Source organism: Nuphar pumila, chromosome 1, assembly GCF_984573655.1.
Source record: "Nuphar pumila chromosome 1, dmNupPumi1.hap1.1, whole genome shotgun sequence".
NCBI classification, from domain to species: Eukaryota; Viridiplantae; Streptophyta; class Magnoliopsida; order Nymphaeales; family Nymphaeaceae; genus Nuphar; species Nuphar pumila.
The window spans coordinates 49,817,743-49,844,071 of NC_143249.1; the positions used below are offsets into that span (position 1 = coordinate 49,817,743).

Consider the following 26,329-nt stretch of genomic DNA (forward strand, 5'->3'; position numbering starts at 1 on the left):
CCTCAAAATATTACATGGATCTTATTTATGCTCTTTTCTTATTTTGATTCATTAGGGAAACCTGTACGCAGAATTCTTCGGATTTCTGACCCTTTCATTTTATTGGTTTTCCCAGACATAGGTGATCAGTGAAATTGACTCGCTTCTGAGGGGATACGAGGGTCACAATTGCTTCAGATTGCTTCACTTACGGACAGAGTGACTCTACTTTTGTTTCTTCTAGTTCTTTTTATTTCCTGCAAGATGTTATTTCACTATTGACATTGAGTATGAGACTCTTATTAATTCATTAATAAAAGAGTTTAGTTGGTTGATTATGAATGATAAATGTAAGTTTGTTTGTGGTGTGTGGTTATCCAACTGAAATTGGAACTATAGGGACCCCAGGTCTCTGGGAAGTTTTCTGCAACTATTAGAGAAAAAAAAAATCGCATTTTTCAAAGGTAGGAGTTGGGGTCGTTACAGGTTTGGTATCAGAGCCACCACAAAGACTTACAATTTTATCATCTTTTGAGTATTAAATTTTTATTTTGGTATATGAGCTCTGTCCTGAAGCGTCGACAAGTGTGACTCGTCCTCCAGAGCAGTCATCTTCACTGGTAAGGTTATTTAATACTTTTACTTAAAGTATGTGAACTTTGTATGATTGATTGTAATTATAATTTAATATTCTATTGGTATGAATTTAATAAGTCTTGGTATGATTACGTGAACGATTATTGTTCGTGATCAACCCTAAGGGGTAGGATAAGTAAGAGTCTAATTTGTAGAAAGGATGTGCGTTATAGATGTCGCATTATACCCGTAGAGGTGCTTCGTCCTCTGCTGCTGCTCCCGCGAACTGGCAGGAACATAGAGACTTTATGATGAAAGCCATTCACACCCTAACCGAGACCATGATAGCTCAGGCAACTCAAACAGCACAGGCGATGCAAGCAGCTCAGGTTATGCAGGCGGCGCAAGCGGCACAGGCTGCACAAGCGGCCCAGGCAGCTGCACAAGCAACATCTCAGGATCATCTTGTCATTATTGCTCCAAACGCGAGTGGCGTTTCCTTCAAAAGGTTTCTGAAGTTGGATCCACCAACTTTTTCAGGAAAGGCAGACCCAGAGGCAACGAAGAACTGGGTTGAGGAGTTAGAACGGGTGTTCGACATCCTGTCTGTTTCTCAAGACAGGAAGACATTATTTGGCACGTACCGTCTGAAGGGCGATGCCAAGAAGTGGTGGGACACCCTGCGAAGGGTGAAGTTCGCCGATTGGGATGAGATCCCCTGGAAGACATTCAAGGAAGAATTTCTGGACACATATTTCCCCGCGTATACCGAGGAACAGATGCAACAGGAGTTCCTTGATTTGACTCAGGGAACCATGAGTCTGGTAGATTACACTACCAAGTTTCGGAGTCTCGAGAGGTATTGCCCGAACCTCTTCAAGAATGAGAAGGCAAGGGCGTCAAAGTTCGTGCACGGATTAAAGGATGGGTTGCGAACTCGTGTCCTGACAGGTCGGCCTCCTACCTTGGCCGATGCTATCGAGTCAGCCATTGTTCTGACGAAGGACTGGGAGAGGCCTAGGAATGTATCACAAAAGGGAGGCACGAATGGTGGAAATGCTTCAAGCGGAAAGAGGAAGGAACCATCGATAGGCGGAAAGGCTCAGGGTGGCAAGAGGCAGCGAACCCAAGAGGGACGTCATCAAGGTGCGCATCAAGGACAACCTCAGCAGAGGCAGCAATAGGGGAAAGCTCAATCAATGTGTCGCAGATGTAATGAGAGTCATCCTCACGGTTTTTTCCCGATGTTCAAGGGAATTTGCTACCGGTGCCAGCAGCCTGGCCACATCGCTCCCTACTGTCCAAACCCGCCAGCAACTCAGGGAGGACAACAGCAACAGCTACAACAACAACAGAGACCTCAGCAACAACAAGGACAAAGAAAGACCAACGGGAGAGTTTATGCTGTTACGACCTCTACGCAGAAGGATGGGATTGTTTTGATCGAAGGTATCCTCTTGGTCATCGACCAATAGACTTATGATATACTTGATTTCCGTACTACCCACACTTTTGTAGCCATTTTAATTTCGAGGACGAAATTCTTTTAAGGGGGTAGGGATGTAATAACCACAATTTTTTTTAAAATTTAGGTGATTTGGGCCTGGGATCCAAGTCGTGGATCCGGGACCCATAAAGGGGTCTTTATATATATATTTATCTCGTAAAACATATATGTACTTACATAAGTGCAAAAATTTTAATTAGGCAAATTATTCAAGAGATAACTACGCATATATTGTATATATGGGCTTGGGATCCACATTTTGGATCCAATACCCAGATAGGATCCATATGGATATAGGTAAAATACCCTATATGTTCGTATACAAGATTAAATATATATAAAAATATATATTATATGAGTAATTTTAGGGGATCCACGATTGGATCCATTTGGATCCAATCTGTGGATCCATACCAAGTGGAAGGCAAGGGTCCAAAGTTGCGGTCGGGTTTGGATCCCGAGCCGCAGGTCGCAGACCCGGACCTGGCCCTCTAGTTAAAAAAAATAATAAGAAAAACCCATAGACCCGGGTCGGACCCGACCCGGATTCGTAACCCGGTAGGGTTTTAAACCCGATATTGGGTTGCTGTTTTTAAAAGGGGTAAGTAAGGCAAGAATCATGCCCTAGGCACGATTCCTGCAATACCAGAAGGGAGGCAGAGGGTCGGCAGGCGTAACCGAAACCCTGTGCCTCTCAGCAAGAGGGGGGGTTTCGGCGATAAAAAGGAGATGGAAGAGGGGGTCTCACCCTCTTCCCTCGTCTCTCTCTCTCTCTCTCTCTCTCTCTCTCACTCTCTCTCTCTCTCTCTCTCTCTCTCTCTCTCTCTCGTGTGGGCGAGCATTGGGGAGGTGGAGGTCGTCGGAAAGCCGTAGGCACCCGCAGCCACGGTAGGTACCCCTGTCACGGCAACAGTGGGTGGAGCAACATCAGTCGACCCTACCCTCGCGACTGCAGCCTTTGATCGCCGGAGAGTTCGCCAGAAAATTCGTCAAGAGGTACGGGTTCTCTTTTGCTTCAATTAAGAATGGGAGCATAGGTCTGTATCCCATGTGTTAGTTTGGTAGGGATTAATGTTGGGAATGTGAATTGTGTTTTCCAATTTATTCGGAAAGGAGATGAAGGAATCATAGTCATCCATGTGTTTGGGTTTTTCCTCTTGCATGAAAAAGGGATGCCTTAAGGTGTTGGTTTGTTTTCATTGATACTTATCTGAGTGAGCTTTTGCACGATCTATGTTTCCGGTTCTGATGTCCAACTGAATGAGCCTCTGTTTATTAACTGGCGTATGTATTATGTTGTTTTTTTTTTAATTCCATCTAGATAAATCTCTGCATGTTTAATAGTCATTCGATGTTGCTTTGAAATCTTTGTAGTCTTAATAAGTATTGGAATAGGCTTAGCGCTTGCTATATACCGAAGCCTGGAAATTTTATGGACTAATTTCTGAAAGTACATATTCATTTGTGTTATGTTTTTTGGTTAATGAACTCCGTGGGAAATAACTAAGATAAATTATAGACATGCTGAATGGTACACTCTTGTGATCAGATATCAATTATAAAAGCAAATTTTAATTGTTAATATGTAAATAGGTTTTTGGATCCTCGTATGCAGGGGTTGTTGAGAATACCTATTGTACATGCTCAACATTGGGAGTTTCTTCTCGTCTACTGAGATGGTTAATTGAACAGGAAAATAGATAGATAATCTCAGTGGTGGGTTTCAGTTATTAACATGTAAAGTCGTGGTATAAATTTTTAACTCCTGCCAATGAATACAAAACATATGTTCTGAAGCTTTGATATCCAGACCCTTGCAGGAGCTGATTACCAACCCTGCTAGAAATCACATATGTTCTGAATTCTTTTACATCATCAGATTATTACATGCTCATGGTGTGGGAATAGTACCTATCTAGTGTGGCTTATTAGAACAGGTATATATATAGTTGATTAATGAAATCCTAATCACTATAACTTTGTTGTGTTCATCGTTCCAAGGTTGTTATGGCGTGTATAAATGATAAACCGCAGGTCAATACCAAAAAATTTTCTATTATGTCAAACTTTGGGTAGAAACATGGTTGTCAAACAACTCAAGGGTTTTATCTGCATTATGTTTAGAAAGCCTATTATGGTCGAGATAGGTTGTGGTTTAGCATAGGCAATATATATATTGGAACTGTGAAAATATATATATATATATATATATATATATATATATATATATATATATATATATATATATTAAGTGTATACTTTAACACTTAGTGTTATTTTGATTATAGAGCTAGATCTTTAAATTTGCAAGTTAAATTTTCAGATTTAGTTATATGCATGTATGGTAATTTTAATACATGTTATGAATGAGATTGTTCATGTGCATTGATTTGATCTGACTTGCCTAAGTATTATGCTATCAAAAAATTTGTTTAAGTGCATATAGATACATGAAATCGATGTGTGTGTAACATGTATAATACTGCTTGAATGTCCACATGTACTTATGAATCATAAATGAATGCATGTGTATGAAATGATTTCATAAAAGCACATGTACATGAATAGTGAACTCATGCACATGCATAAATATATTATTGTTTCATGCACATCTTTAAAATTTGTCATACATATGCATCGAAAAACATGTGAAAATTTATGCAGAGAGGCATGTGATTGATGATTTTTGTTTATGAATGCATTGATGGTCAATTGGATCATCAGAGGCTGGGTGAGCCTCGAGAACCAGTTGTTCTCTATTTTAGTTATTTTTTATGCATTGCAACAAATCAAATGTGATATTATTGTTTTACTGCACTGTTCTATGTTGTCACAGGTTGTGGTCCCGTGAAAAGCTTAGCATGCGGATGTGCAAGTTTATGTTATTAATTCGTCATGTAAATTTGCAAATGTAAAAGAGATGAATTAATAACCAAGATAAAAGAGAGTAAAGAACAGTGTAATTCATTTTTCTCCTTGATGTCCCTACTTTAGCGTGGAAATCTTGGATGTTGCGGTTTGCGGGAATCCGTGAGGATACAAAAACTCTGTGTGCGTTGTTGCCCCTGAACCCGATATTGAGGTTCTTCTCCTGGCCACGGTTTTAGAGAGAGACCGCCACTTTTCCTGGGGGTGGTGTGTTTTGACACAGCTGTTGTTGTTTTTGTATACCAAGAAAGTGGCGCCAGTGGATGTTGTTTTCCCTAGTGTCCCCGACTTTGGATGTTGTTTTCTAAGGTTCCGATGGATGGTGTTGTTTCTTGATATCGATCGAGGGCTAAGTTTGGAACCCGATAATAAAATACAAATTGTGTGCAAAGTTACCCCGGGAACCCTACTTGACCTCGGGGATTGTACCTGTTTGGTGTATCTGCGGGCCACGGTAATCAAAAAGAGGAACTTAAAGATGTGTGCATTTAATAGGGCATGCATATGGAAAGATGTAACATAAATGAAAGATAATAAGGGTTCATGCATCGCACATAATCATGCATTAGTTCATGCATGTTTTCCTGCTCACTTGATTATTATATGTTGATCATTGCAGGATATTGATCTTTGTTGCATTTAATTTCCTTATTGATTAAGTTGTGATCAATGTTAATTACTTTGTGTTCCATTATGTTCAATGTTTAATTCTGCATGAATGGTTAATTGTTTTATGAATTGATTATAACTGTATTCCTCAAAATATTACATGGATCTTATTTATTCTCTTTTCTTATTTTGATTCATTAGGGAAAGCTGTACGCAGAATTCTTCGGATTTCTGACACTTTCATTTTATTGGTTTTCCCAGACACAGGTGATCAGTGAAATTGAATCGCTTCTGAGAGAATACGAGGGTCATAATTGCTTCAGATTGCTTCACTTACGGACAGAGTGACTCTACTTTTGTTTCTTCTAGTTCTTTTTATTTCCTGCAAGATGTTATTTCACTATTGACATTGAGTATGAGACTCTTATTGATTCATTAATAAAAGAGTTTAGTTGGTTGGTTATGGATGATAAATGTAAGTTTGTTTGTGGTGTGTGGTTATCCAACTGAAATTGGAACTGTAGGGACCCCAGGTCTCTGGGAAGTTTTCCGCAACTCTTAGAAAAAAAAATCACATTTTTCAATGGTAGGAGTTGGGGTCGTTACAGTGACACTGAAAATTGAGGTTTGAGCTGCATTGAACTGAAATGTACTGGATTGAGTTGGGTTCTAAGGTTTCAGAACTCAAATGAACTGACAAGACACTGACTTAACTGACATTTCTGACTAAATTTTCAAGAAAAGCTGCCATTTTTAGAGAAATGGCGAGAAATGGTCACTGGACTGAAGTGAATTACAGACCAGAGCTGGATTTGAGCTGGAACAAAGATTATTAATACTGAGATAAACTAAAATTGAAGATCAAACACTAGCTCAACTGGCTGGACTAAGCTCAATTCCTGTTGAAAGAGCTGAAATGGGCTAAAATGGGTTCCTGGACACTTGGAAATGGTTTTAAACTGAAACTGGACCACTTGAACTCCTGGTGAGCTCAAGCTAGACTCAGGGGACTAGGATTGACTGAGAATGACTGACTCAGAGACAATTGACTTGGATTTGAGTGAAAAATGAGCTCATTTCTGAAGAAATGATCCTATTTTGGCAGAAATGGTCAAAAATGGAAATGATTTGTTCATTGTGAGCTCAGGTGAGCTAGAAATGGCTGACATTCTAACTATTCTGAGCTGACCAATGAGTTTGGTTGACTCCGACTGATTGGGGTCTGGGATGACTTAGAGGTAAAATGATAATTTTCCTAATGAAAGTGGGTAAGATGGTAGTTTTCTGACACAAACTTGGGGTTGGACTCCTACACAGATCTAACAGGGTTGGCACTGCATGAGGGGGATTGTCTGAGAATGGATGAGAAAAATTTGAGGTGTTTGGCCGACATAGACATCATTATGTAGATCGCGATAGGACACTACATGGTATAACATCTTATAAATCGATACTAGAAAATACATAATATCTTACAAATCGATATACATATCACATAATATATTACAAATTGATACAACAATTCAGCATAATAGCTTACAAATAGACACTACAAAACACATAATATCTTACAAATCGATATATATATATATATATATATATATATATATATGGCTAGATGAGATAATGATTTATACATATGAATGATACATATTACAACGATTTATATATGTGAAAGATATATTATTAAACAAAATTCACACGCGATTCCTGTTTTTCATGAACAGTGATCCACAAAAATATTAACAATTCTATTAACGATTCATGAAAATGGCTTCATCCAAAAACTCTTTCTTAATAAGACCATCCAGTGTATAAGCATATTCACATCCTATTTTGTTAAACTCTTAACAAGTCCGACAATATGAAAATTGGGTCATGCAAAGAGGCATAAAAACTAACTTTATGGTAAGACTTAAACAAAATTCACACACGATTCCAGTGTTCCATAGCTCACTTTTGAATTAATCTAAGCCTATTATGAAACAGAACAATATAAGACACTACATTAAGTTTCACAAGAAATACAAACATCCTCGCAACATTGATTACATACCAAAAGACTTGTAAAACTGAACTATCATTCTGAAAAAACTGGTCGGGAGGATTGAAGGTTCCAACGTTGTAGTGCACGTCTGTAGAGTATTGCTGCATGTTGGAAATTACACAAGTTAGATATTGATAAGCTGCACGTAATGCAATTTATATGGAAAGTAATATAATGTATTACATACCTGTTCATGCAAAGGGTTTGGTTGCTTTTGCTTAGAGGTTGGTTGTTTCTTAGACCTTTTCTTGCCAACCAATTCTAGTGCACCATTTGTCTTCCGACGACTGCGATCAGAGACAGGCTTTCTTTTGATACCATTCGCTAGGTGATTTTTTCTTTCATAATCTACAACACTGACTTTTGACTTGTTGAAGATGATATTTATGTTTCAGCGTAACTTCTCATGAATGTCAAGGGAAGCATGATTTTCACCTCCGTTGTTCACTCTCATTTTCTTGGACTAGCCTGCATGAGCTGCAACAGACTGATGGTGATTTAACTGCACATTTTCAAGTAACTCTCTTGATACTTTTCTCATGCATACATAGGCTTCTTCACTTTTTGATGTCAAATCTGCAACATGCATAAGTGACCTATATAGTTGCTGGTAACGGAAAGTTATGTGACACTTCTCATTAACACCAGATTAACTGACATTATATGTATCCAACAGTTCAATCTTTGCTTGTCTCGTCCATCTTCGCATTAAATATGAGTCAAGTATTTCTTATATCTTGTCTTGATTAAGTGCCTTTAATGCATGACGACATAAAATACCATTGAATTCATACTTTTTGCAAGTACATTCAATTGTTTTGTTGTCAACATTGTATGTGACGTGTTTCTTGCCTTTTCTGATGCTCTTCGCCTTCCCATACAACATGGTATTTGTGCATATTCTCGGTTTGCATACATCCTTCTATGTTGCAATTCATGACATGTTTAACTTCCTTAATCTATTCAAATACAGATAGTGTATACAAATCTGCAGGTCGCATCAATATTTTCATGCCCAAAGTTACAGGGCGTGTGTTGAAGCATTTCACATCTTCTTCAAGCTCAATCTGTTTAAGATCATCTACAAATAATTCATATTATTCTATGAAGCAAAACATTGTTAAATATGAATACAAGGTTCTTTTCAGTGTGTCATGCATAGATTTAACTTTTTGTGTGATTATTATACCTGCACAAAAGTATTGTCTTTCATATGTCAATGCCCACTTCTCTTTTTCTACATATAAATTTTATAACCACACACAGTCTTCAATGTCGTACATTTAAATCATTTCCTCTCTATCAGACATAAAGGTGACCTCGTTTACGCTCTCAAGTACACACCTTGTAAACTTTTTATCAAACCTTGTCTTCTGATTAAATATGTGTCCTATGTTGTTTGCTACATTTTGAAAGATATGCCACAAATATAGGTGATGATGTGCATTTGGACATACATGAGACACTGCAGCCGCAATTACGTGATCATCATCTGTAAGTACAACTTCAAGTTGCTTCTCATTCATTGCCTGTGTAAATACTCTGAACAACCACTCAAAGCTTTCCTTGGTATGGTCATACAAAAAAGCGCTGCCTAATATACAACTCTGTGAGTGATGGTTCACTCCGACAAACTGTGCAAATGGCCATTATTCAGTATTAATTTTCACTGTCGTATAAAAAACAAGCACATCATTGAAGCATTCATAATCTACTATTGACTTTGAATCTGCCCAAAACATATTCACAACATATCCATCTTCATCCAGTTGCATTGCACTAAAGAAACCAAGGTCAATGTTTGATTTCTTCTGTAAGTAATCAACTAAAGAACACATTTCTTCATTCTTCATGCTATTTGTCCTCTTCCTTCTCAAGTGGTTTCTTAGATCTATGGGTGTGAATGGCACATTCTCGCAACCACCATCTATGTGCGCGCATAAATTGTATGTCTTCCTTGGTGCAATGTCGACGCTATCAGTTATTTCAGCAATTGCAACATGCACTTCAGTTACTTTACGATGTGACCTTAACATAGGAGTCATAAATGAAGTTGCTAAATCATGGTTATGATCATTGATTAAAGTATGAACTATATATTTCTCATTCAAAAGTCTTCTTAATACCATTCTCGCTGGACATTCACATCTTGAATCTGACTTGCTCCTTGTTGGATTTCCACTTGACTTCTTCCAACCTTCCTTAGAACAAACATATGTCTTTCTCAGCATGACACCCTGTGCATTTTTTGACAAAGAATACCTTCTAACATTGAAGCCAAGTTTTAAGGCATAATTATTATAAAATTTATATGCAACTTCCTCATTATTAAACTACATTCCTTCTACGAGAACAGAGTCAAGTGTACTATCATGTACATTTCCAGTGTCTGCACCTTTATCAAGTATACTGTCATGATCGTCTACCTCATTATCAAATTGCATTTGTTCTGTTGGAACATTCAAGTCAAGAGTGAATCCAATGCATGCACCCTTCTTATCATGTGCATAATTAGTGCACATGCTTACTTCTCCATAACATTCCAATGATTGAGATAGATCATCTTCATTGCAACCAGATGATAAGCTCACCACTGTCATAAGCAAGATATCATTTTGCGTTAGCCAGCATATACATTTACTATGATTTATTCAAGATGCATATAACCACAGATACCGATAAGGTTAAGCAAGTTAAAGAAATGATTGAATGAATCACAGTATAAAAGCAACAACGATTTGTTATTTGCTTATACTATGCATCAAGTTGTTACTTACCATGCATATAAAAGAAATTATTTGTCGTATATGTGTGTTGACAATAGCGATTCACGTGACAGAGATTTAACTATATCTACAATGCTGTGAAGCGATTTCAATAGAAATAGCTAAATGAGTAGCGATTTGAATACGAAAATCGCCACCGTAAGCGCGTAACAATGTATTTCTGCATGCACACATTTTAAAAGTCTTTCTACAAATATCTTACAAATTGATACTAGAAAATACATAATATCTTACAAATCGATATATATATATATATATATATATATATATATATATATATATATATATATATATATATATATATATATATATATATCGTCTAATATATTACAAATCGATACGATAATTCAGCATAATAGCTTACAAATCGACACTACAAAACACATAATATCTTACAAATCGATATACATAGCACAAATTATATTATAAATCGATACAAAAATTCAGCATAATAGCTTACAATTCAACACTACAAAACATAAAATATCTTACAAATTGATATACATATCGCAAAATATATTACAAATTGATACAAAAATTCAGCATAATAGCTTACAAATTATTATTAACAAACAAAACAACTTCTCACAAATCGGTAGTATGTTACTAAAACTGCAATTTGCGATACATTGCATATACTGAGTGAATGAACGATACCGGATGGGGTAGAGGCCCTTCCTCACATCTGTAAACAAGCATTCTTGTCAACAGGTCCCAGCGTCTTACAAATATCGTTAAGTTTCCAACCGTCGAAAGGACAAGATCCACCTGCAATAACAAAACAATGCCTTAATGGCACTCACAACGACATACGTTCTTCAACAATAGCATGACATAGAAAGGTACTCACGATGCCTTAATGGCACTTGTTGGAATGTTTGTGCGTCTTTGCTTTTTTCCATACTGCCTAACAAAAATAAAAAAGAAGAGAAGATTGTAAAAAGAGATGGCCGACAAATGCCCCTATGACGCCCACCATTGATCGAACAAGTCGATCAATTTATAGTTATCTCCACGAGGTAGGAACGAACCTGAGAATGTTTTGTAACACAAGGTAGGAACGAGAAGCCGTCAATGTATTGTAACACAATCTAAAAACCAAGGCGAGAACTTGGCCTTGAGACGACGACAATGGCTGCTCTAGCGGCAGCAGATGACAGTAAAGGGTGCGTCATCAAAGGGAGCTTCTGTTATAGCAGATGGTGCAAAAGTTTACTGCTTAGGGCGAAAATGGAACGTTTGGACTTTAAAGAGTTAACATCATCCTCGACTTTCTGGATGAAGGACATTTTTGTCCTTTTCTTGAACCATTGTTTCCCTTTTTTGGATAGAGGGCATTTTTATCCTTTTCTCGAACCATCGTTTCATGGTGAGAATAACAGTAAAGGGTACTTAAGTCTTTACAACTGCACCAGACTCTAATGCTAAGTAATGCCGACACACACGGGGATACGATCCCCACGTGCTTATATACGTGGCACTCATTCGGACCCCCGAACACGCACTGTAGCAAACAGTGCGTCTTCGGAGGAGAACACACAACACCCTCTCGACAGAGAGGGAGATGTGAAAGGGGAAAACACAAGGAGAGGGAGGATTTATATATAGGGCATCTTGGTTGTTGGATCTAAATGAGATCTAATGGATAAGACAAATGCATTTTTGTCAAGCAGGTAACAATCAAGCAACTATTGATTTCTCTCTCTCTCATATATATATATATATATATATATATATATATATATATATATATATATATATATAAGTTCCAAATCATCTTGAACCCCTTTAAAAAACATATTTACATGTGTTTTTTACTTCAACTAAATGCATAGATGTGATATCTATGTTTATCTAGTAGAAAACATGTATTGATTTACGAACAAAAAAATCAATAATTTATATTACACAAAAAACTTGATTAACTAAAAAAAAATTGTTAATGGATTCAATCCAAAGCATAATTCTTAGTGAATAAGCAATGATAAACACATTTATAGGTTTGAATTAAGCATTAAACACATGCAAGTATGTTTTTAAAAAGAGCATGGGATGGTCAGAAAGATAAATGGTTTGAAACTTACATATTATATATATAGATAGATAGAGAAAGAGCATTTGCTGCCCACATGGGTAAGGAACCCCCTAGCTAGAACTCATAGGGGGAGGTTGTTTTGTCCAAATTTGACCTCATAGATGTATTCAACATGGTCAAAACAGTAGGAATCAAGCTTTTGATCGTAGTTTTTTGACATAAAAATATGTTTTTTTATGTTTAAATATTTGGTGCTTTATAGGTTGTTGATTTTTCAGTCATAAAATATGACATATACATAAGAAAAACATGATCCATTGGTCAGTTTCTACTAAACTTAATATGTAGATCACATTTGAAGGGTTCAACTACTTTAAAAAAAACTGAAAAAATAAAAATATTACATTTTTTTATTGGAGGGTTCTTTACCCACAAGGGTAGCAAACATTATATATATAGGATTTATATTTGCTATAATCATTTGCACCGACAATCGAGTTGGGATCTCATGAAACAAGTTGTTTTGACTCAATCTAATCTTATAGATATGTTGAACATGCTCGATTTAGTATGAATTAACTCTTGGGTCATAATTTTTTATGAAAAAACATGTTTTTATAAGTAAAAACAATTGATGCATTCATAACAGTTGATTTTTGGGTTGCCAAAAATACATGTATACAAGTCAGATTATGATGATCCAAAAAGTTGGTTCCCACTAAATAAAACATGTGGATCACATTTAAGGTCTCAAATGTAAGGTTCCACCCATTTGCTAGGTTGATTGTATTTACAATCAACTCTAGCAACTATATATATATATATATATATATATATATATATATATATATATATATATATATATATATATATATATATTCATGCAATCGATATAGCAACAAGAAAATAGAGTGCATGCTGCTAAGTTGGATGACTGGAATTACAAGAAAGGATAAAATTGTAAATGAATACATTAAAACACATAGGAGTCAGATCAATAAAAGACAAAATATGTGAATGGTTTAAACATGTAGCACGAGACCTCTTATCACTCGTACGAGAAAAGGTAGGAGAAATTAAAAAACAGAGACCAATAAAGACTTGGAAGGAGGCAATTAGAGGTAACATGCATGAAGGATTGTATATATAGTGATCCAAGTTGTATCTCTAGATAGTAAAAAATAAAAAATAACACAAAGCCGACTCCTTATAGTTGAAATAAGGCTTGATGATGATTATCATCATTATGCAATCGATGTGTTTACATGGCCGAGCACACACTACCATGTCTGCCTATTCCCATAGAACTAGGTCTACTTTTTTCATGAAGATGCTTGTCCTGATATGCTTTCATGTGAGTTCAATATGTTGGGTAGGCATACCACCACGAACTAGGTCTAGAAACTCTCTTCATGAGTCTCTAAATCCCCTTTGTACACATACTACCACGTGTATCACGACAGTAACACCCGGCCTGTAAAACAATTTCTCCACCCACATTTTAAAAAAATATAAGGCTCGGTGGCTCACCTTTCTTTTTTTGAAAGGCAAGCTGGGGTTAGGCAGACCCCTAACAGATAACTCTTACGCCTCATGTGGGCCTTCAGCTTGGCACTGGACCCCGCTTACCATATGGGATAAAACCTCGGTAGGTGGCTCACCTTTCTACTTCAATAAAAGTGTCCTCAAATCACATTAACCAAGAGTTATCTCTAGGAAATTTACTAAACATGCGCTATACTATAATGTCACAGTGGCCTAAAAAAATTAAGACTAAAACTTGCACTTAGTTTAATAACATAATGGCAAGATGTTTAGAAGAAGAAATTCCATACGCATCGTAATCATTTGTTGTGGCCAAACCAACACTAAGCTGATTGTGCAAATAAAATTCTAATAACAATAAATTTAACCACAATACTTGTGGAAAGATTCTGAGATGCATGCATATAGGTAGCAATACAGAAATAAAGAAACAAGGGAGATTCACCCACAAAATACTACATCCAAGGGCAATGCTAGCAAGCAATAATCTATCATCAACAATGAGATTACAAAGAATTATAAGACTAAAAATCAACAAGCTTATCTCTCCAATCTAGTGACACCTTTTGTAACACCCCAAAATTTTAACTTGTAATTACGAAAATATTTAATGAAATCCTTTCAAAATTCAAAGTTATTAAATAAAAAATATAGTGAAAGCGGACTTTCTTTTAAAAAGAAAACAAGTTGATACTTTTGAGTGCATTAGCACAAAAAATCCAGCAAAAACATTTATAGCAAAATAGTTAGTGAGCAAAAGGTATATTTTACTGATAAACATTTCAGTATGTACAAAGTTAGGGGTTTCCTTTACCTGAAAGCAAAAGTACAAAGCCCAAAACAAGCAGCCAGGATGCCAAAAATAAGAGTGAGGCCTCAATCCATGTTACACCACGCCACCGGCTATATGGAGAACCTACTCGTCACCTGCACCCATAGAATGAGTTAGTTTCGCAAAAAACTGGTTGGTGCGCAAAAAGGCCAGAAAGAACAACAACTAATATAAAGCATGTTAATAATTAAGTAGGCAGATATCATGCTAAATTGATTTTCACAGGTGGAGAGCAAGTAACTAGCCACAAGCAGTTATAACAAGGTTAACCATGCAATTATAACAAAACTAACCATGCATACCCTTAACTATCACAAGTAGTAAGGTAAAGCAGATAACCAAACTCAAGAGCAATGAACTATTATAACATCACAAAAGTGTAAGTCTACTTGTAGTGTGAGTAGATTATATTTCGTTATGATTATTAGCTGGCCATTGTGGGTATGCACAAGGAACGAAACATAGAAACAATCGAGATCGATCCGAGGGTCTATTATGCTATGTATTTTATGCTATCTTGAATGACTGTCAGAGTCCGCTCCTAAGGAGGCAGCCAATGACCAAGAGAGTAAGTCTCCAAAGGCATAAAAGGCCTATGGATGCATCCAACTTCTTCCGAAGTGTCAGGCGACTACCACCTAGGATAATTATGGTATCCCCTTTCCCCTAACTCTGATGACTGGAAAAGCCAAGTCATTTGCCCGGCCATGGGGCTGAGCCTTCTTTTGCTCGCCACCTGCCATGGGTGGCTTCCTAGCATGAGCGCTCTTCGAATGCTCCCAGTCTTCACTAAGAAGTGTGGTTGCTGCAACAGTCGCAGAGAAAGTAGCAGGCATACTCGTAAAGACCCTATGTCTAAGTCCTTCCTTCAGGCCTCTAATGAACTTCCCTGCCCACTCACACTCATCCCCAAAAAGGTTGGGACAATGATATTTCAACCGCCGAAATTTGATGACGTACTCGCCCAATGATAAGCTGCCCTGACACAGCTCCAAAAACTCAATCTTCTTTTTTTTCCTCGCATGAGGGGGAAAATAGTTCTCGAAGAACGCCTTCTTGAAGGCATCCCAGGGAACCACCTTGATGCTCAGGAACAGTACCTTCTGAGTGGTATCCCACCATTCGTGCGCTACTTCCTTTAGCTGAAAGGACTCGAACAAAGTATTCCTCTCATATGAGAACGAGAGTTCCTGAAAAACTCTTTCAATCTCCTTGACCCAATGCTCTACCGCATCTGGGTCCACCTTGCTAGTGAAAATCAGAGGGTCCAACTTCAAATATTTCTCAAAAGTGACCCTCTACTCTAAGGAAGGAGCCAGATTCCTCTGCGCAGCAACCTGACTCCTGATTGCCTTGACCAATGTATTGAGGGAATCCATTACGAATCTCCTCTACTCGGACCAGTTGTTGGTCGAAATCTCGTTCGAACTCCACACCATCCTTGAAAATAATCATAAGGTACGAGTCAGAATGCACCAAACTTGATAGAAAAAGTATAATACTTTATAACATTTAAGTCATTACAAGTGCATCTAAATACAAAAATCCAGCTATGCTGGTGTACATGCCGAAAGGAAAAGATTTATCCGTAATGAAGTTCTGCAAACACCCTAAATTTTCACTCACCTCCTTGACATTTCCACCAAACATCACAATTCATCCCCTGAGATCGCCGGAGGGAAAATTGGTTATTTTCTGAGCCTGGAACTTGCAAAAGTCCAAATTTCATTTGCAATTCTCAAACTTTCTCTATTTTAGCTCAGATTTTTAAAGTTTTACTCCTGACAGGAGATGGGAATCTCCAAATCCTGGTTCAATATTATATTTCATAAGACATGTCATTGCATATCATTGCATGAGCATTTCATATCACTGCACTGCACAGCATGTCATTTCGAGGTCCAAAACTCTCGATTTCAAAATTTTTAATCCAGATTCAAATTTCAACTCTTTTCAAAATCGATTTCAAACCCTGGGTCTTCAAAATTGCCAATTCTTCCCATTTTACCCCCAGGACTCTGAAATTCAAAAGATTTTCTCAGAAAAATGATCTGGATAGTTTTCAATATGGATTTTAGGTTTGAATTTAGCAATTTTATCATAGATTTTGCCCTTTTGTCAGCAATTTCAAATATCATTCTTTTACTAAATCATCCCATAGGGGTCACCTCTTTTCAAAATTTCTGCAATTAGGCCAAGTATTTCTTATTTGCTAGTTAGTCTAGGTTTTATGAAAATTCCAAAAAGAGGTTTTACTTTCTTGCTTTTATTTCAATAAAGAAACGATGTGGGGTCCAGCCTGAGGTGCCGCCATATAGGCTTTCCTTTTATAAAACTTGGATTTAAAAAAAAACCAAAAATATAGGAGCCTTTTCACTGAGGTGGCGCCATTTGGTGCTTTATTTCTCTCTCCTTTTATTCTCTGCCATTTGGCAGTGTGGGGCTACTTAGAGGTGGTGCCACATGGCCTCTTCTGTCACTTTCTCTCACCATCAATTCCTTTGCTACGTGTCTTCCTCCCTACATCTTCCTCTTTTTTATCTTCTGACAAGTGTTAGTGTGGGGCCTCTTTAAGGTGGTGCCACATGTCTCCAGTCACCTTTTATTATTTCATGCCACGTGTCAATGTGGAGCTTCCCTAAAGTAGTGCCACATGTCCACCACCTTTATTTCTCTCTCCCTTGCCATATGGCACTCTGGAGCCACCATGAGTCGCCACATGTCCATCTCTCCTTTCTCTAGAAAAAGTAGCATTGCCCCCCCCTGAGGTGGCACCATCTGAGGTGTTTCCTCCTGCAGCTGACACATGTCAAGCTCTGCTTTCCTCAGAAAAAGCAAAAGACACATGTCGCTCTATGCTTCCTTCAAAAAAACAAGAATTCAAATATTCAAACTCTAGACTGAGGTGGCGCAAATCCTGAATTTTCCTTCTTAATTTTATTTTTATTTGATTTAAGGTGGCGCCACATGCCCCTTTCCCTCTTTTTCCTCCCTCTTGCCACTTGGCACTGTGGGGCCACCCTGAGGTGACGCCACATGGCCACCCTCCATCCTTCGAGAGCCAACCAAATTTGAATTTCAATTACTCCTGAGGTGGCGCCATCTGAGAGGCCTCCTCCTGCAAGCTGACACTTGTCAGGTGTAGAACCACCCTGAAATGCCACATGTCCAAATCTCCTTTCTTCAGAAAAAGTAGAATCATCTCTCCTCTGAGGTGACGCCATTTCTAAAAAGGAGCTTTCCACAAAAATAGCTCTGAAGCTTGATTTTAGGAAAAAGCAAAATTTCAAATTCCCTCTGAGGTGGCGCCATATGCTTCCTTTGTTCTTCCTTCTGACACATGTTAGTGTGAAGCCACCCTCAGGTGGCGCCACATGGCGATCTCTCATTCTTCCAGAGAAATAAAACTTTGAATTTCAAATAAAAAGCAAACTCTAAGGTGGCATCCTCTGAGGTGGCTCCATATGGGAAGCTCCTGCAGAGAGAATCAAGCAAACCTTATTTTTGAATATTTTCAAATCCAGCTGAGGTGTCTTATTTACAAAAATTGCATTTATTTATTTCAAAAAAAAATCCAAAGTGGCATGCCCTGAGATGGTGCCACATGGAAGGTCCAGATGACCTTCTGTTTGAATTTCAAAACTCCTCTGAAAATCTACAAATACTATAGCCCACGCCCAACTGGAAGAGGCTCTTTTCTTGATCTGAACTTCAGTTAAATTTCCACTTTCAACTTCACTTTTCCCCCTAAGAGTTCACGCCCCCCTGGGACCATCTGAGAGATTGTATCAAAGTACTTACCTAGCTCCCACCATTCCACACTCGACCTAGGAGTAAAGGTCGATTTTCATGAGCATTCTGAAGCCCGGTTTGAAAAGCGAGAGAAGCCACTCGTAGCCGCCCATTTCGGGAGTTTCAAACAGGCAAAAAAAAACACAAGGTGAGTTTCCATTCTAATTGGTTCGATTGAAATAATGCCCTTGTCTCGATTTGCATATTGAATTTTCGTTTTGAAGAAAAGGTTTGTCCGAATGATGGATCGAGCTATTCTCATAAAATGACATATATCAAAAATAATTATGCTTCCTTGATGATTTTTTAGCATTCATGAATTAGTTAGGTTTAGTTCATATTTTATTTCGTTAATTTAGTATATTTTAGGAATTAGTTAGATTTTTTTAGCATTTATTTCAATTTTGTTTAGTTTCTGTAACTCTCTGTTTTTGTCAGTCAGTCCGTTCATTATTTATATTTTTATTTTTCTCTAAAAATGCCAAAAAAATCATATTACGTACCCATATGTCCTTGATAATTTGCAAAAAAATCAGAATCATTTGAATTTATTTACTTTGTTCAAAATTCAAAATGCCAAGTCTGGTTTTATGACTCGGGAAACGTTCAGAACATTTGGTCTCAACTTGTGAAATCGAGATCTCTATCATGTGAGGTCCTATTTTCGATCCAAAAAATGCCCTGAACTTGGGATGGAGTCTAGTATTTAATATCATGTTATTAAATTTTCAGGATATTTTTACTGTCTGACAAAAATCTGAGAGTTCGGGACATGTGTTAGAGCCTAATTTGAGTCTCTGAGACTTTGGATCGACTTAAGTCGATTGGTTCTCTCTGGATTTAGCTTCAATTCAGATCTGTAAAAAGTGAACTTTATGTTCTAAATGTCCCCTGTTTGATTCTGAAATTTTGTAATTTTTAGGATAGTTTTCATGCCACTTTTGTATTTTTTATTTAAGGCTCCTGTTTTGGTATTTACATTTGTTCTTCTAGTTTATGCATGAAGGGTTATATTTTTATTTCTTATCCAGTTGATCAAATGCTGAATCCATACAAATAAAAGTTTTTCATATGCATGTCAGTAGTTCACCATTTAATTTTTGGAAATTTTGATGGTCAGTTATTATCTTTTATCCATTTCCACATCAGATCCTGTTGATTTTAGTCCCGTCAGAACCAAATCTCTGTTACCGAACTCATCATAGATCAAATCCCAATGTTGTAGAAGCCAAAGATGTTTATTTTTATGTCCTTTAACACCCTGCAAAATATCAGACATTTCTATGGTGGATTTCTGCATTATTGTGTTAAATACTATGTTTGATTTGTACTCGTATGCAAAATTTGATTATTTTAGGCTTTTCTTTGAAATTTTGTATCTATGCTATATCATTTTATGCATTTTATCATTCTATATTGTTTCTAAGGGTAGAAAGATGCTCTCTGCCGAATTTGGCATGATTTGAAAATCGTTTGATGACCGATTTAGCCGTATCATCAAATTGGGTTTCCCGCGGGACCCTAGTCTGAGCGAAAAACAAGCGAAATTCGTTATTTTGGCCAAGTTTCAAACATCAATTCTAATTTTTACAGTCCTAATATGTTTAGCAGCATATCATCATGTCTCATCATGCTTTTCATCATCATTTGGTTCAATTCAAATTTCAAAAATCTCAAATTTTACCAAAATTCCTTAAAAAACCCTGATTTTAAAGGTATAACTTCGATATTAGGGGTATTTTGGTCATTTTGACCATAATTCCAAATTTTAAACTATTTATTACTGTATTCTCTTGCATTTGCATCATTTCAAATATCAAGGAAGTATGAAAATCGGGTTTATATCCAACTAAGTCCAATAATCTCAAGATATTATTGGAAAATCTTAAAAAAACCCACATATTTGAGCTAACCCTATTTCAAGTTTGGCGGGGACATTCAAAGGAAGGAGATGGAATCTGCAATTGTCTTTATTTCAATTTATTTAGTGATGTAATAATTAAATGAAATTTTGGAATAAGAGATTTACTTTTCTGCTTAGATTAGGATGCATATCATATAGTTTGAATTTATGCAATATCCTGATTATATGATTCATGCATTGTATTTAGAAAATCACTATGGATGTACATGGATGGCACATGCACCAACTCTTAGGGAGTTGATGAACTCGGTGGAGTCCATATTTACGGCCCTAGTCGGAATATGGACGAGACTCAGATTCAGCATCTTTCTACTAGTCACACCAAGCCTACACTCTTAGGCTATCTTCCAAAATTTCACTGCATATCTTCAAGTTTACAAAATATTTTAGAATTAACTAAGTAAATTACAAGCATATTTACGGTCATGGTCGAAATATGTGGTAATTCTACCTTAGTTTAATTTTAAAATTGCATATTTTCCTGAAAAGTTGTTTTCATAAAAAGACATTCATTCATTCAAGATAGTTTGCATCATGAAATTACATGCATTCCTTATACTTTTTCTCAAGAAAATTTCATTCTAAGGAAATTGATTCCTCAAGACTCTGAAAATTTTCAAAGTTGGATTTTCCCAAGTCTAGTTTTTCATGATTTTCCCTGGAAAATGTTCTTTTCTTAAGATTCATTTTCAAAAAGAGTTTCTCATCATTCTCAAGAATCAAAATCGATTTTCAAATATTTCAAGGCTAAGATTCTCAAAATTTCAATTTTCTGGGTTTTGATTTTCCTTCTCCAAAGAGTTTTCCTATGAATTTCCAATCATTTTCCAAAGAAAGTTTTCAAAGTTGGAGTTTTTGTGAACACCCCAAATTTTTCAAAGTTTTGTAAAAATGACCCTTCTGCCCCTAACTCCATTTTCTGAGAAATCAAAGCAAATTCTTCAGACTTTATGGATTAAAAACCATATTGATCCATTCAAAATCGTTTTCAGCTTCAAATCCGGTGCTTTAAATCCATATTTCCTCAAAACCCGGATCCTAACTCATTTCTGAAGAAGTTTTCTCAAAATGGCTTTAAAATTCTCAGAAAAATTCTCTTTTGTAAATATTTTTGCAAAAACACCAAAAAATTTAGTTTTAACATTTGTTTTCTCACAAACTTTAGGATTTTATTCTAAAAATAAAAAAAATTTGAAAAATAAACCAAAAACCAAAAAAAAAATGGAAAATTTCAAGAAAAATGAATGAGTTTAAACTTTTTAAAATCGATTTTGCTAAAAAAATCATTTTTAAACCATGTTTATGAAAAATTTTGTTAAGGGATCCTCTTTTTGGAATAAACCAAAATTTTTTCACAAATAAACCCTAATCGCCCCCCTCTCTTTCACTCTCGCCACTTTCCCCTCTCTCTCTCTTTCTCTCTCCTCCATTGCCAATCGCCCAAACGCTCGAGGCCGTCACCCTCCATCTCCAAACCCATCTTCCTCCTCCATCCATCTCTAACAACCTTCTTCTCGAACCTCCTCTTCCCCTATAAAGGAATCGCATAGGGGAACCCTAAAAGGATCCGTTTTTCACCCCTCCATAGCCTTCTCTCTCTTGAACACGATCCGCCTCTCACCCCCACTCCTTCGTCGCTTCACGCATTCTTCTCTTCCTCTTTCCTCTTCTTCCCCTTCTATCTTCTCTTATCCTGACTATCTCTCAGCCGATTAAAGACGAGGTCGTTCACTACACTACAGCAGCACCTAGAAGCCATTGCTCCTTCTTCGGTCGAAGCCCCTACTTCTAATTTTCTTTTCTTTCTCGGATCCCCCCGGATCGAGTAAAGGAAATTTGACCTCCAGTAATAGCCACGGTAAGTACCCCATTTCTTCTGTTCTTCTTAATTTTCTTCTTTTTTTTATTATTATTAAAGCACCATGTAGGATCGATTTGCTGGTGACAATATCGACCTGCATCTGTGCGACATCAACGGAGTAAATCCGACAATTCCTTCTTTTCCTGTGGTTTTTTTTTTTATTTGTCTAAAAGCATCATCGACATCATCATTTTTTGTATTGTATTTCTTGCATTTTCATTATATGCATCTTCTGTACATTCTCTACAGTCTTGTTACATTTTTTTTTTCATTTTACATCTCATGATTTTGTTCATGTCCGATCCTCATTGCATTTTCTTATGACTGGGTACCATTCACCTACAGTTGGTCATCTAACTCTGCCTTGTGTAGTGTTTTCAATGAGTTTGCTTTGACAAATTTGTAACTGAATTGTTTTTGCTCATGTGTATAAGTGATTCCCATCTCAAGCGTAAGGCGCTACTGCATTTCGAATTGTTATAACTGTGCACTTGTCTTTTCCATTAAAGGTCCAGGTACCTCAACCTCTGAACAATCTTTGATAAAAGCTTTGTAAGCAAATTACTGCTACTTTGGCAGTCGTCAACAGAACTTGCTGCTATTATTGCTTGATTCCCAAGTTTATTTACAAGGTTGCTGCTTGATACTGTGTAGGACGCTTCATGTTGGTAAGTGCAGGCTTTGCACTCATCTGGATTACTGCTAGGGTGGTTCTGTTTTGGGGGATTACACTACATTTCGCTTTCTAGCAAAGAGCTCCCACACCTCCACCATGCTTAAGAAAGGGGGCAATGCTCTTAAAACTGTCATTGATGTATGGAGGGGCTAAAGCAGGCTACCAGATATTACTAGATGCTCTTATTCCAGCATTCGCCATTTCTTTTTAGCTAAAACATTATTACATGTTATGAAAACTGATATTTTCATTCATTTATCTGAGGCTAAGTGCAAGAGATGAGCCTCAACGACACTTCTTTTGGTTATATCTCTTTTCAGAGATCTCTAGCAAGATATTTAATTGATTCAAACCTACAACTGGTAATGTCACTGGGGAAAGTGTTTTCAAATCCATTCACAGGAACCAGCATGTGTTTCTGGAATTTTTTAGCAGGAGATTTGTTTGAATGGGTTCATATTACAAATGTTTTATTTATTCTTTTATTTCTGCAGGCCTTTTGTTAGACTATATTCAATGCTTGTTTGGAACCTGCTGAAAGTTCATTTCAGAATCAGGAAGGCCCATATGGTTGTTGTCCTTAATGAGCATTGTGGAACTGTGGAGGTACGTTTTCTTCTTTATATCATCTCAGAAATTCGTTATTGCTATTCTTCCAGGGTCCATCATGCCTTTAAGTCTCCCTGGCTCACCTTAGCATCCCTCCATCTGGCATTCGAGTTGGTGCATCTCGCTGGATAGCCCCTGTCATAAATCTTGACTCACTGTGCAAAAACCATCTTACTGACTGATATTGCCAAAAACCTGTTGATTAATGCACTTAAGATTATTGGCTAGATCGTTATGAAAATTGATTGGCTAGTATTTTGTGAAATACCCTGATAACAGTTATTAAATCATTACTCAATCGGCTTATCATGAAATCAGGATGAAATTCGATCAAATGAGGTAATTGTGACTCGCCTTGCTCTAGCCTTGCATTTTCTTTTACTTTCTGTTTCATATCAGTTACCACCAACATAACAGCCCCATTTATGCACAGCCATTTCATTATGTTGTCATAGTATGAATGTTTACTGTTGAGGTTATTGAGGATCTCTCTTAATGATATTACTTTGCTGTGTAAATACTCCTGTTGCCTGTTAATTAAGGATCATTAGCTTCCCTTTGTTAAGAAGCAAGTGCATTTGTTTTAAAATTTAAAAGGCCATGATCTGTAAGGTAAGACTATCCTGCTGATATTGAAATTCAATATTTGCTATGCTGAAATCTATGACTTTACTAAAATTAGTTAGTCAAGATACAAAATTATTGAAATTCCTTTGATGATTCCTCAAGTAATGCATACAGAAATCTCATTATATTATGTCCTGATATGACTTGATGATGTTATCATATCTTGTGTGAATATAAGTCTGAAGCAAGATTTCTCTAACCTATGTGTAATTGGCAGCTAATGGCGCTCTGAAGATCCAGCTAGCTGAAGCCATACCATTGATAGGATTCAACCAATCGAATCTTTACACCTCTGTATTCATATATTTATTATATATCTCACTGCTGTGTATACATTACTAATCCCCACTGTAAAACCTTTTTCTTCTTTTTATGATAGTTCACTCTTGAACTATCATAATCATCATATTTTTATCATTCTTTTACAAGTGGTTCACAGAAACCACTGTAAATTCTTCTCTTATTTTATGATAGTTCACTCTTGAACTATCATAATCATTATATTTTTATCATTCTTTTACAAGTGTTTCACAGAAACCACTGTAAATTCTTCTCTTATTTTATGATAGTTCACTCTTGAACTATCATAATCATCATATTCGTATCATTCTTTTACAAGTGGTTCACAGAAACCACTGTAAATTCTTCTCTTATTTTATGATAGTTCACTCTTGAACTATCATAATCATCATATTTTTATCATTCTTTTACAAGTGGTTCACAGAAACCACTGTAAATTCTTCTCTTCTTTTTATAGTTCATTCTTGAACTATCATAATCACCATATTTTTATCATTCTTTTACAAGTGGTTCACAGGAACCACTGTAAATTCCTTCTCTCTTTGTACATACATCTATTCCTACATATATGTGTGTTTTTCTCATAAACACAGGGTAGACCATATATAAGTCAGGCATCTGTGTAAGATTTTGAATAGTCACTTACACTCATATTTTTCATCTCCTTTTGTGCAAAATCTATCTAGCAGGAATATAAGGAAGGATGGGATTAAAATATTTTTGATACTCTCAAATCCGATTGTTGTAAATAAATAAGATGAGGAAAACTCTGCATTTCCAGTCTTAGATTAGGATGAATGAGCATTGTAAAATCATGATTTGCTTGTTTTCATGCATTTCTCTCTCAAGTTCTCACAATGGTGAAACACAAATGGCACATGCACCATTTCGTAAGAGATAATAAATACTAAGTTGATGACCCACATCAATGGCCATAGTCAGGGTGTGGACAAAACTTAGCATTTTTATCTTTTACAAAATAACACTGGATCCACACTGGATCCATTTTCAAAATTCATCATATTTTCCTTAAAAATTTTCTTCTTTTATCAGAATTTAACTTAAAGTTAACACAAAATATATACCAATGGCCATAGTCAGGGTATATTGAGGGTTAATTTCATTTTAAATTCTATAAAAGCACAAAAAAAAATGTATTCTATTCTTCACTTGAATTTAAATGTGGTTATTATATAATATATCCAATGACCATAGTCGGGGATATATTATATCTTCAACCCCATTCTTAATTCACTTAAAGAATGAAATAGCTTTTCAAAATCCAATTTCAAACTTATTTCAATTCATTTATCATTTAAGATAGAGCAACATCATATTTTTCAAATTTCTTTTTTCCAAAATCCAAGTGATCTCAAATATCTTTCTTCAGTCTACAGTTTAATTCATTCTTCTATCTTATTTCAAAGATTTAAATTCCAAGTTCAAAGTCCAATTTGACTTTGAAATTTCAAAATTCAATCTTTATATATATTCTTGATTCACTCCAAATTCAAAGTCCAAATTTGATTTTGAAATTCATTTATAGTTCAAATTCTCAAATCAATTTTGAAATTCCAAAATTCCAATTCAATTCAAAAATTCAACCTCAAAGTTCCATTTACAAACTTTAAAATTCTTGACTCATTCTCAAAATCAAGTTCATCTTCTTATCTATTCAAAAATCACAGTATGAGAT

At 36.3% G+C, this 26,329-nt stretch overlaps 1 protein-coding gene across 1 annotated transcript; it reads right to left on the reverse strand.

The window, feature by feature from the left end:
• Positions 1 to 1,803: 1,803 nt before the first annotated feature.
• On the reverse strand, positions 1,804 to 16,223 carry LOC149848904 (uncharacterized). The gene is made up of 3 exons (XM_090005723.1): positions 16,147 to 16,223; positions 15,516 to 16,092; positions 1,804 to 1,914 (listed from the first exon to the last, which is right to left on the reverse strand). The coding sequence occupies exons 1-3, from the start codon at positions 16,221 to 16,223 to the stop codon at positions 1,804 to 1,806; spliced, it is 765 nt and encodes a 254-aa protein (XP_089861849.1).
• Between the last annotated feature and the right edge of the window lie 10,106 nt (positions 16,224 to 26,329).

Bases quoted from the DNA above. Each gene is read 5' to 3' on its own strand.
- LOC149848904 (XM_090005723.1), bottom strand. From the start codon at position 16,223: ATGGATTCCCTCAATACATTGGTCAAGGCAATCAGGAGTCAGGTTGCT. The intron at 16,093-16,146 runs GTAGAGGGTCAC...GATTTTCACTAG, and splicing joins AATCTGGCTCCTTCCTTAGA to CAAGGTGGACCCAGATGCGG. The intron at 1,915-15,515 runs GTTAGGGGAAAG...GTTGTTGCTGAG, and splicing joins TGGCTTTTCCAGTCATCAGA to GTCTCTGTTGTTGTTGTAGC.